Source organism: Lepisma saccharinum, chromosome 21, assembly GCF_977018435.1.
Source record: "Lepisma saccharinum chromosome 21, izLepSacc3.1, whole genome shotgun sequence".
Lineage (NCBI taxonomy): Eukaryota > Metazoa > Arthropoda > Insecta > Zygentoma > Lepismatidae > Lepisma > Lepisma saccharinum.
The window spans coordinates 7,522,524-7,534,985 of NC_139249.1; the positions used below are offsets into that span (position 1 = coordinate 7,522,524).

General features: G+C 40.2%; 1 protein-coding gene across 1 annotated transcript in view; it reads left to right on the top strand.

Annotated features, from left to right (window-relative positions):
• The first annotated feature begins 1,701 nt into the window (after positions 1 to 1,701).
• Positions 1,702 to 12,462, top strand: part of LOC146004451 (uncharacterized) — a 57,649-nt gene continuing 46,888 nt past the window's right edge. The window contains exon 1 of the mRNA XM_083143305.1: positions 1,702 to 2,031. Within this exon, the coding sequence (XP_082999431.1) occupies positions 2,000 to 2,031 (32 nt within the window). The 5' untranslated portion in view covers positions 1,702 to 1,999. The remainder of the gene's footprint in view (positions 2,032 to 12,462) is intronic.

Below are 12,462 nucleotides of genomic sequence, written 5' to 3' on the forward strand. Positions count from 1 at the left end.
TGGTGTGATTCTTCTGGATGATAATGCGAGACCCCATTCAGCACAAAAAACTGTTGAGTGTATTCAGCGTTTACGCTGGGAACGACTAGAGCACCCCCCCTACAGCCCTGACGCGATGTATAGTGACTGATAGCTTACCTGTTAGCAAGTTCTATATGTTCCACGTAACATGTTTAGTAAGGTATCATTTCAGAATTTTGTCGAGAAATCCAAAGTTCGCGAAGAAATGTTACAGTTCGTTGATGGGGAGTGCGGCAGAAGGGGATAAACTAGTGGTTCCCAAAGTGTGCGCCGCGGCGCCCTGGGGCGACGTGGATGGCATACAGGGGCGCTGTGAAATGTTCTAACATTTTCACTGAAATGACACTTATTCCAATGTATGTGCTTATTTAGTACGTTTTATGCGTAAAATGTTTCTGAATTTGAAATATGTGTTTATTTTTTAGCTTAAGGCAAGCAAACTTACCACACTAAGTGAGCTCTGTAAGTGTTAGATAGACCTACACTCTGACTTGGGGGACTCGGAAAAAATCTTGATACACTAAGGGCGCCGTGAAACGAAAAGATTTGAGAATGAGAACCCCCTGGGACAGTGATGTGCCGTAGACGATAAGTTTACGTCTACATGCGTTGTCTACACGTAATCTACGCGTACATTACATTGGGTTGTAGTTTACATAGACTACGTAGACAATCTAAAGTGCATTAAAATTAATTTTCAAGGGTTTCATCAAAGGAAAGTGACATTTTCAACTATATTGGTTCCTAATGAAATGAAAAGAATCCCATTTCCAACAAAATTTCTCTTCTCTTCTATTATCAACTATGGAAAAAGATAAATAGTATGCAAAAAACAACAACAGATGGCAGTCGTGAGGCAAAAGTGGTATTTTCCCAATAAAACACTAGAATATTTCCTATGTTAGGTTTCTTCCTAGGTGAGAAATTGTTTCGAATTTGGAAGAAAGAGTATGAAAAATTCTCCTCACACATCGGCATCTCATACGCAGTATAATTTTATTTTAATTCCACGGCGCCCTTTGCTAAATTATCACCTTTCGCCATGTTGTTTACATAGATTACGTAATCTAAGTGTATAAAATAGTCTACGTGTAGAATGTAGACTATCGTTGCTTGCATGCATATTTCATGCTTTCTTTATTTTCAGCATCGCACCCTCTAAATTTTATTCCGCACCTCCTCAGTACCCCCAGATGATTTATCCTGGCGCCGCCACTGCCTGTTTCCATGCCCTCCTAAATTTGCAGCTTTGTTAACCATCTTGAACCTGAGAACTAAGGTAATGATTATTTTGTTGTGATTTCGCAAAATAGTTCTGAACGCTATTTTTATGAGATAGAAAACGTTTTGATTCTGCCCTCCAAAGTTAAGTCCTAAGTTCGATTCTGCCCCACAAAGGTACTTGCCAATTTACGCTCATGTCTGTTTCCAATATATATACAAAATATGTGGGTATACAAGTGTACTATGACCATTTGTGTTTTTTCTGTACACGAGGCAAAGCTCAAAGCGTGACAGCAGGGAAAAATCATCAAAAAAGCACGAAACGCACAAAGCGTGTATCCAAGCGTAGTGTTATGGTTCCGAAGATGCTGGAGAATGTGAGACCTACAACTGAGCTTCCGAGAAACAAGAAAAATGACGTCACGGTAATTTTTTTCCACACTCGGGCCTCGGCACTACATGCGGCGTCAATGAGAGCGTGGCCAAATAAACGGTCCTCGGAGGATGCTTCTCCCAGTTTCCTACTTAGTGATGGCCACGACTTGGAGAAGATGCTAGTAATGGAATTGGTGTGGAGATGTAAGTTTTTTCCCCGTTAGTTCTGGACAGTGAGATGACTTTTGAGAACGATGGAGCGCATACGATTGAAGGTTGTTTGAAAAAAGTGTCTTCTCCCTGGAAGTGTGGTGACGTCATAGGGGATCATATGTTAAATGATCCTGGAAGAACCTAGTTTCCGTTTCTGGAGCCAATAATGTTGCCATATGCCTGGATGATTGTGTTGATGTAAGTACCATGGTTCCCTTGACTACATTTCAATATGTTACTGTATATATGGATGGATGGATGGATATAAATTCATTGCTCAACAGCCATCTGAATATGATAACTGGGACCTGGGACTTTATGTTACAACATATTTTTTATTTGGCATCGGATTGAATGCTGGTGTGAGATCTTTACGTACCTGATGAAAATCAGACGAAATAGACAAACTTGATAAGGCATATTTTGACATATATTACCAATTTTGCATTTCTACAACATATTTCTTCAATTTTCTCATAATAAGACATTTCGCTGTATAATTTCGTAATTGTTTTGTATAAAACAGTTATTTTATAATTTATTCTTCGTACCATTATTTCAACGGATAGTTTATATTATCGATGGCAGGATAAGGAAATAATTCACGAAGAAATCAAAAGCAGATGCCTTCATTTCTTACCAACTAGAGTTGACGAGCTGTATCTTTGCGGGTGAACCCTGCCCAAGCCCGGCTGCGCAGTAGCAAGGGGGAGGAGCTACCGGCTGCGCGTCATTATCCTTGCGTTCTGTCCTTACTGTCGACCACCCAAAGGGCGAGTAGGTGGTAACTACATAAACGTATCTCTCTCACACTCTGCGCGGAGTAGCCGAGGCCACCCGCAAAGATACAGCTCGTCAACTCTAGTACAGAACAATATTACCCCTTTTTTTTCTCTCGCTGACAATTGATAGCCGTTCGAACATTTCTTTACCCTTTTTTCACTTCTCGCAACAATCAGTTCAAAGTATGACTGTTTTTCAGATTCAGTGTAGTTAAAATCTGCCTAAAAAGTTGTGTATTGATTGCTTAGATTTGCCAGAGCTGTAGCAAGCTGTCAATTATGCTTTGGTTTCCACAAAGGTGTAAATCTGACATAATAGAAAATGAAACTTTGGATAATTGTAGTGAACCTCACAATATTATCAGTATTTTCCCACTACATTCTTCGACTAAAAAGATTCTGACTTTGTTTAATACTCCAGCCCCCACCCCACTCGATATTCCATGGGAGATACTGACATCCCATGTAATGAGAAATTCGGAAGTACTGTTGTGCATATTATTGGCTTTGCTGGGAATATTTCTGCATTTTTCTGACATTTTTAATTTTTTATGACACATTTCTAAATTTGTATGACATAATTACATACATATATCACAGTTTTATACGACATAAAGTCCCGGGCTCTAATGATAACCTACCATTTTTTCATTGGGTGACACACCTGAGCAGCTCATTATCATTGCTGTTTTCTGGCTTCCGAGACCAGAACCCGCTACATCTTCTTTTCAAGTAACCCCCCCCCCAAATTGTCCTCACGATGCTGGACGAACACCGAAATTTCATTGGCTCCAACCTGGGATCGAACCCTGATCGCTGTACCAAACGCGAGAGTGTTAACCCTTTGACTACGCGGGAGCGAAATTTAATATACAGCGTGTCCACAAAGTCCTGCTACCGTTACAATGAAACTTAACTCCTAAACTATATGAGATAAAGACATGCGGTATTTTGCAACGTGTTCTACAGCTCTAAAAGTTTTATTTACAATTACAACACTTCCACATGCGCCCCGTTAGTATACCACCACACACATTGTGCCTTCTCCTGTGGTGTCGTCATTGTCGCTCACAACATAATCAGCAAAAAAACAAAAAAATAAAATAATAATAATAAATTACCACTACAAATTAAAACTTTGAGAGCTGTAGAACACGTTGCAAAAAACCGCATGTCTTTATATAGTTTAGGAGTTAAGTTTCATTGTAATGGTAGCAGGACTTTGTGGACACGCTGTACATATTTGTGCGCATTTAATTCTAAAATCAGGGAGGGTTTTGAGGGGGACGATTTCCTTTCATTAGACGCTGTATCCCATATCCGGTTGCCAATTTTTAGCCTATGGGGGGTGTTTTGTGTATGTGTGTGGTGTCCTGATGCTTGCAAAGAAATTTCTGGACTTCCCACAGATGAAATGTTTCAAATACTACATTGCTTAAAGCCGTATAGTAGTAGAATATATCAGAATACTATCAGGACATCCCCCCGCCACCCTGATGGCGTACTGGTAACATAGTTGCCTTGTGATCAAGGGATCCCGTGTTCGAAACCCGGTGGAAGCACATAGTAGTTCGGAACCTATTTTAAACTGTAGGTCTAGTCTCGATTAGTCTTTGTGTGCATAAAGTGGACTTAAAAGCAGGCTCAAACAAGCTATAAAGAGATGCTTAAAGTTATTTTTCCCAATTTGCTCTTTAATTTTTTTTTAATGACAAATAGACTTTTCGCTGAATTCCTCTCAATCTGTTTACAACGTTGATTTTGTCGTAATAAAATTATGTCGTCTGACTACCGGAGACTGCAAAAGATCTAGTTTCGATCCTCAGGGTAGAATATTTTATGACGCTGACCCTGCATAAAGCGGCTTTGGATCTCACTCAGTCTCCAATGAATGGCGTGGCTGGGGTTACGTCCCGCTCCAAATGAAGGACAAAAGAGGTAGATGCTGCGATATGGATCTGTTCTAGATAACATTTACTTGATTACAGTTAGCTCTATTGCAGTGTTCTGCAGTGCGGTTATCGAAGAGAAACTTGACGAAATCTCGGCTTGGAAAGCCACCAAGTGCGCATCCGATTTCGCCGGCAAGCAATGTCGTTCCAGCCGCTACACGTTCACGCGTTCGAGCGGCACAATATCCGAATGAAAACACTGAATTTTAATATTCGCGTTATTATTACGTCATGTTCATCATTATCTATACACATTCATTATAATCACGGAATTTGCTAATTACATTTTGACATGGTGGGACAACCTGATTTTAGTGGGCCACGGCCCACACTGATCCACCTTCGGCGCCGCTCGTGATGCCTTGCCCAGGGTTCATTCCTGGAACCAGGACGCCGGTCATTCAATTGAGATAAAAGGTTTTTATCGTATTCTAAAGTAATAAATATAAGTGTAGTTTAGTTGAGATTTTCACTACCACAGTAACTAGTGGCGTAGCAGTCGCCCCGCAACCCCCGCAGTGCGGGGATCCCGAGGTGTAGAGGCCCCGCAATGTGCTTCTGAAATTTTATATAATCGCACAAATTCCACAGATAGTGTCGCTTATATAAAAAAAAAATCGATTTAGCAAACAGAAATCTGGTTCCCAGTAACATCAAACGACGTCCGCGATAATAAGCAGTGACGTATTATCTCAGCTAGAGGGGCCCGGGTAACTTGTCATATGGATCCCCTCCGAAATGCAGAATTAACCTACTTGCTCGCAGATGTCCACCGATAGGAAAATATCCCTCATCTCATACCTTTATAACTACGCAGTTCCTTTTCATATTGAAATAAGAGCTGAAATGAATTTCCCACATTGTCTACACTTGTTCACGTTTTACTTCAAAGGGGCCCAAAACCTCCGTTGGAGGTGGGGGCCCAGACTAAATTATCCCTTTGCCCTAAGGGCCATATTATCCTCTCCTCTGCCACGTAGGGTATACAACGTATGAGTTAAATGTGACCATTATTTTGTGTAATTTTGTAAGTTCATTTTTCTTACATATTGAAATTTTGTGGACATTTCTGTCAAACTATAGTTCTTATTTTCCAACGTGTTACGAGTTTTTGATCTGCAGTGTTCGAAATTAAAATTCCTAGCTGCGAATTTCCTTGTTCGAGTTGGGGATAGAAGGAATGATCCTTGTGTGGAACAACTTAAAGACAATGCAGTAGGTGAAGAAGAATGTTTATGCAAATTCGAGCACTGATGGCTATTAATAAAAATGTTCTTGTTTCATGAAAAAGTCTTCAATAAATATATGATCACTGGTCTATCGAAAGAAAAAATTGCAGCGTTAAAATTATGAATAATTATGTTGAGGTCTACTAATCTGTGGTAACCTTCTTTTATTTGGGGGTGGGGGTTGGCTCAGTACTTCCAAACTGCATTTCATTAAGTGACAAATTTTCAGTGAATATAGTCCCTTCGCAGCATTGTTATCTATCTCTCAAGACTAGAGTGAAATGCTTTCAGATTCTTCTTCAAGTTATTTATCAGAGATTAAGACCATCCTGATTTGGTTTCCAGAAGGTACTACAGTGATATAAGTCGATAACAAAAAATGGGAAGGCATAATATTTGGGGTAAAAGTTAATTTCTTTGGGGGGGCAGCTAACTAATGTACCTCCGTCCCACTCTGGCATCATATTTTCTTTGACACTAAGGGCCCCCAATATTTTACTTGCAGGGGGCCCCAAAGATCTGCGCTACGCCACTGACAGTAACTCATCAGTGTTCTAACAGGCTAATACTTTCAGAACATGCGATGTGGTTTCGAGATGCCCTTGAAAAACTTATACGAAACTTGATAGTAAATGACGTCACACGTGACTCAACTCACCAATCACAGATTCTTCTTGAACAGAGAAGCCACTTCCTTGCACTCACTGGTGTAGGGTAATACTCAAATTATGCGTTTGCTTTTAGCGCGGAAAGATAAATACTTTTTTGCTCCGTCTGTAGTGACAACAATGACGTGTTGTTCTCGAGGAGTGTCTTCTTTCGCAACTCTCCTTCGTACAGATTGAAAACTCATGATCATCCCAGCGTTGCCAACTTTGCTCTTTTGTAGCAAAATCTGGTTCTTTCACCGACTTTCCTGCAGCTCGCTATGCTAGAAAATTAATTGTGAGTTTATTCTCAAAAATGTGATTATTTTGACGGAGATGAAAGCGAAAAAGTGTTTGTTGTTTATTGTAAATTTGTGTGAACAGCATGAACAATTAAATATACTGAACTGATTGGTAAACTGAATGTTTTCTGAGTTTTTAAGTCCACTTTATGCACAGTAAGGCTAATCGGGACTGGGCCTACAGCTTAAAGTGGGATTCGAACGACTATGTGCCTCCACCGGGTTTCGAATTCGTGACCCCTTGATTACAAGGCGAGAACGTTATCACTACACCATCGTGGAGGGCCCAGAGTTCAATGTTAGATCCGAATCACTGTGCAACATGTTCCTCCTATCATCGAGCCCGGGACACCTTGATTATAAAACGACGACGTTACCACTACGCTATCGGGAGGACTCTTGTGAGCAAAGAGGAAGTAGTAATACCAAGTTGAACAACAATATCCTGTAAATATCTGCTACAAGTGATCAGATCACGCGATATGGTATTGGGACCCAGGATCCCTGATTCAGTAGCCAGACACCTATGCTAACCGACAGGGCCGGATTAAGACGAAATTGGGTCTGATGCTTCAAGTGGCAACAATCGACAAGATTTTGCAAAAAATGCAGCTAAATTACTAAGTAAACAGTGTAACGTAAAATTGATGGCATTAACTTGGAATCCTCGGTGAACAATAAACACAACGACGTTATAGTTATGTCACAGCGCAAGGAATAATAGTAACTGTATAATAAGTAACGCTTTGTCTAGGCGTCCGAAATTGAGGCTCCAAGTTTCATTCTAAGATTTATTTCCAGGTTAATATAGAAAAGGAAAACTGTTCAGCTTTCGGAAAATTCTCGTCTGTTTTCATCTGGGCCTATTTCAGGAATAGGCCTGCAGCATCAATAGCACCCGCCTTAATCCGGCACTGGTCACAGATACAAGTTGCGTTTTTTTTTATGTAGTCTTCTTTTTTTAAGTCTCTCCGTATAAACGCCAAACTTACTGGTGCGGCAACTGGATGACTGTTATAGATTTGGATCGACCACATCTTTTTAAAAATGTATTTTGGTTTTCACATTATCGCTTAATCAAAACAAAGGGATTATTGATAAGATGAAGCGGGTAGGTAAAGTTCCCCGTGCACAATGCACCGTACCGTGAAGGCACATTTAGGGGGATTCTGGGATCTCGGCCATTTGTGGAGATGATGTGATCAGCACCACGGTCCGGCAGCCTGTACCCCAAGGGTTGCCCCAGGTAAACCTCAGAGCCGCTTTATGCAGAGACAATGCCGGGAAAGTTCCGACCTTATAGATCACCATCCCGGAAATCGAACCTGGGTATCCCGCTTGACAGTCAGACGCCTAACGACTAGACCAGCGCGGCTCCAACACCCAAAAAGATGAACTTTAAATCTTGTAGTAAACATGAATTATACAAATTATAATATTACATTGAAAAAAGTGTTAAATCCATATAAGCAGGGTGCGCCTTGAAAGCAGAAATAATGCTGGATAGGAATCGTGTAAGCTTTCGCATCATATTCAACATTATCTTTACATTTCCAATTTGTCTTTCATCATGAAATTTGCCCATTGCATTTTGACAGGCCCACCCTTGACACCGTCCTTGGCCTCTCTGACTCTCTTAGGTTCAAGTTGCGAATTAGCTCTTTTATGATAATGTAAGTTTGCAACACTGTTTGTCTGATACTTTTCTCGTCTGCTTTGCGCCAAAGGAAACCGCGGACTGAACTTTGCATTTGTGGGAAGTTAGTTACGTAATGATGGCTTATTTACTATTATCATCTTGTGATTTTGAAATGGACACGTCAATACAATTTTTGAATCACCTCCCATGCTTTTTTTTCTTTTTAATATTAATGAAACAGATGAGGAAACAAACTCAATAAATTGTCTGTGTCTTATCCAGGATGCGAACGTACAGCTTGACCAAGATACGAACACCCCTGTGGCACTGTAGTCGAATTTTCAACCAAAAGCGAGCTGAGGTAGCGTGGGCGATGCAGTCAGCTGCTTGCATAGTTCACGTGCTCCTGCGTTGCCAAATTGTGCAACACTGTCAAAAGGCACGAAAGAAAGGGAAGCGAGAGAAGAAAACAAATGACTGCACTTTAGTTGGCGAGTTTACCGGGGACATCATTATCTTGGTTAAGCTGTAGAATATGATGAGAAATCTTAGAGGATTCGAATCCGGGATCTCTGATTCGGAGCACGGTCTACTAGCCTCTGGATCATGAGGTCTGAACCTTAAATTTAAAGCTTTTGCAATGAAACATTGGAATTTGTATAATTATTTTTTCCTCCAATATTTAAATTTCCAATTAATGTATTGGGTGATGTAATAACAATGGAAATACCAACTAAATTTGTATTTGAAGGTATGGGTCAGTCAGATATTCGACAGCCGTCCAGTCCCTTCTCCTCCCCCCTCCCAAGCAAGTGTGGCGCCGCTATTGCATGCAAGTTTAACAAACATGTGCTTAATTTGTTTATACATATTATCATAATTGTTAAAATTTAATATTACATCTCTGCTTTCACCGTTCATGGTTTTTCCCCTTCGTTGGTGTTCTTTTAAGTACACTTTATGCACAGTAAGGCTAATCGGGACTGAGGCCGTGTCCGAAAGGTGCAAGACCGTTCTTGAAGCGAGCATCCTCCGAGTATGGTCTTGGAGTGCGGTCTGGACTGGAAGTGAAAGTCTTTCGAATTGCACTTCGACTGCAGCGCCAAATACGATCAGGAGATAAAACTGAGTACTCGTTGTTTTCCTCGCGTTTTAAACACTTATTTTTCACCATAGAATTCACATAGCATTTTCAAATGTTGGTACACATATATTTCCACACATTAGAAGAACTATAACCAACAACTTGCTGGCTTTCTACCTCCGTGATTTTAAACAAATGAACAACGAGTGCGGAAACCACGTGACCTAGTCACCAACCATCTGCACTGTGAGCTGTGCACTTGCGTGCTTCTGTTCTTGGCGCTTTCGAACTGTACTAGGTGACGTCACTTCCGCCAAGACCATACTTCAAGTCTGTACTTTGTACCTTTTGGTACAGAGTACAGTTTAAAGTGAGATGTGAACCACAACGTGCCTCCACTGTTTTTTTCCCTTTGTGATGATACAAAACTTGCACTGAATATAAAGATGAGGGCAAAGAGATTTTGACAGCGCTGCACGTTTTGGCAACGCAGGGACAGGGTAACAGTGCAAGCGGCTGTCATGCCTCTACGGTGTGAAACCTATTTCTAATCTGTGGTGTGAAACGTTGCTGTTAATTGGCTCTTTGCGAAGCAACATGTGCCTCGTGTGACTTCTGTCTCAAATCGCCCTTACATACACCCACAGGGGGAGGGGGAGATTATATCACTAAGAGGAATAACGTTGCTATCTACGAAGTGTAGATGTTATTCATAATCATAAATCGTCATTGCAACTTCCTGGTCAAAGTCCAACGAATAAATGCAGTCCGGGTTCATAGATAAAACTACAGACTCACCATATGACAAAACGATAACACCGCTCACAAAGAAACGTGTGAGCAAACTGTCCAGTGACGTTTCATTTTACTCTTCGACGTCATAATTGCATGTATTAATTGTCGGTGGTCCAGAAGGTAATTTGTTTCGTCTTTTTTGTTGCAATCTTTAACTTCAAAGTGCACCAAGCATATTGGATGCAAAATAGTACTTGGTAATGAACATTTCGATATACATTATCTTTGTGGTACAATTACTTAAGTAATTTTGGTAACTCGTTACCAAGTTACCGAGTCCTAGATCTGGACTGTCATAATGAGACACGTCTTCCTAGGCTAACGAAGAAGAATAGTTTCGAGTAAACGCAGTGTGTAAGTGGTTAGACACACCCACATTGTCATGCCAACGGCAGCCAGGTTGCAAACTCCTAAGGAATCAGGTTGCCAACTCCAGAATCATCATCATATTTATATTGAAAATTCATTCAAAATTTCTAATCGGTTCTTCTTCCTCTAGGCTTAAGGTTTCGCAGAAAGCCTATCTAGCCTAGAATAAACGCTCCTACGGCAGCTTTCCTTTCTACACTGTTAAAGCCATTACGTCAAAAAAGTGAATAAGAATTCATCACTTTTGATTAAATCGAAGTCAGAAGTTACAGGCAGCATTTAGTCATTGAGTTCTGTCACGAGTATTGTATATGTCCTTCCGCTGTCAATACTATTGTACTATTGCGCCGTAAGAAAATAGTTCTAATTTATTTCAGCGTTGGTTGGATGAAAACTGGAAGTTTTAAAGCCAAGAACTATTTAAGGGCTTTGCCTGTACGTTTACATACGTTTCTGAAATATACGTAGTATGTGCCATATAATAGGTGTACTTCAACCTACGTCACAAACTGTTTCATTGTGTCTTCGAGCAGTCATGATGGAGTCCAGTTCTTGTAAGCAAGCGGGCGGGAGGGAGGTACCAACACAGGTATTCATGATTGAAAACAAACATGCAATTGGTGCAGATGTAACGAATGCAAACGACAAATAAACATGGCGGCTTGTGCACATCCTGACGTCACATGAAACCTAGCTACGTAATCAGAAGAAAATAATATTAATTCGATTTCTTACATTGCGAGAATGCCAAAACTGTTTGAGAAAGCAAAGGTTGGAGCTTGGCGATACAAAAAACGTGAATTTATTGATTTAGTTATTTTTCACTGTCGTTTTTAACAGCGTGTACTCAATTCTTGATTTCAACACTGGAGCGCTAGACTCAGTGGGAATGGTTGTAAAATATTCCAGAGTGGAGCAACTTAACTAGCACGTATGACGTAGATTTCAAGGCTAATTTTTTCCAGTTTTCACCGAAGCTGAAACCGTCACTTCACGGCCTGACTCCTCTCTCGAGGCCAGCGAGGCAGAAATTCACCAGGAGACATCTTTTATTCCGGTGACTAATAACAACAACAATAATAACCAAGAAAGTGTGACAAGCAGAGATTTTAATAATTTGCTTCGCAGCGGTATTTAGGTCCAAGGTGGATTATGCAGGGAGGTTCATAAGGCACTTTTGGTGATCGGAAATGTTTGTGATGTAGGTTGCAAGCATAAGCGCCGCCAGAAATTTTTGGAGGGGAATTAAGATTTTCGTACAAAGTTGATTGTGTAGTAACAGTAAACTTAGTGGAAGTTTCTAGAATGGGGGGGGGGGTGTGCTTGTTCCAGTTTGGGAATAATTGGGGGTAACTTATATGCTTGTTTACACAAATTATCCTACCGGAAGGATGCTATACCTAAATTTTCTCAACTTGTGTATAGCATCCCCCGCGTCCCTACATGTTGAGTAATAGTAGTACAATTTCATAATCAATAATTGCTGTAATAACAGGAATTAAAGTATTGAATTTAGATGAATTGACACATTACATGGAACGCAAATTAACTATTCACCATCGCGATGCGTGCATGCCCTAGAGCCAAAAAGCAAAATATTTTTCTAAAACAAAATTACAATCAAATTCAAATGTTGTGGGAAATATTAATGAAAGTTGTATTAATATTAAAATTGTATTTATAAATTAATAGCAATTACCAGGTGTAGAAAAACTAAAAAAATATATATATATTTTTAAATATGGGCCATGAAAGCCATGCATCCAACTAAGATGAGCTATGAAATGTGATGTTAAAACATTTAATTTATTAACTAATACGAGATTGAAT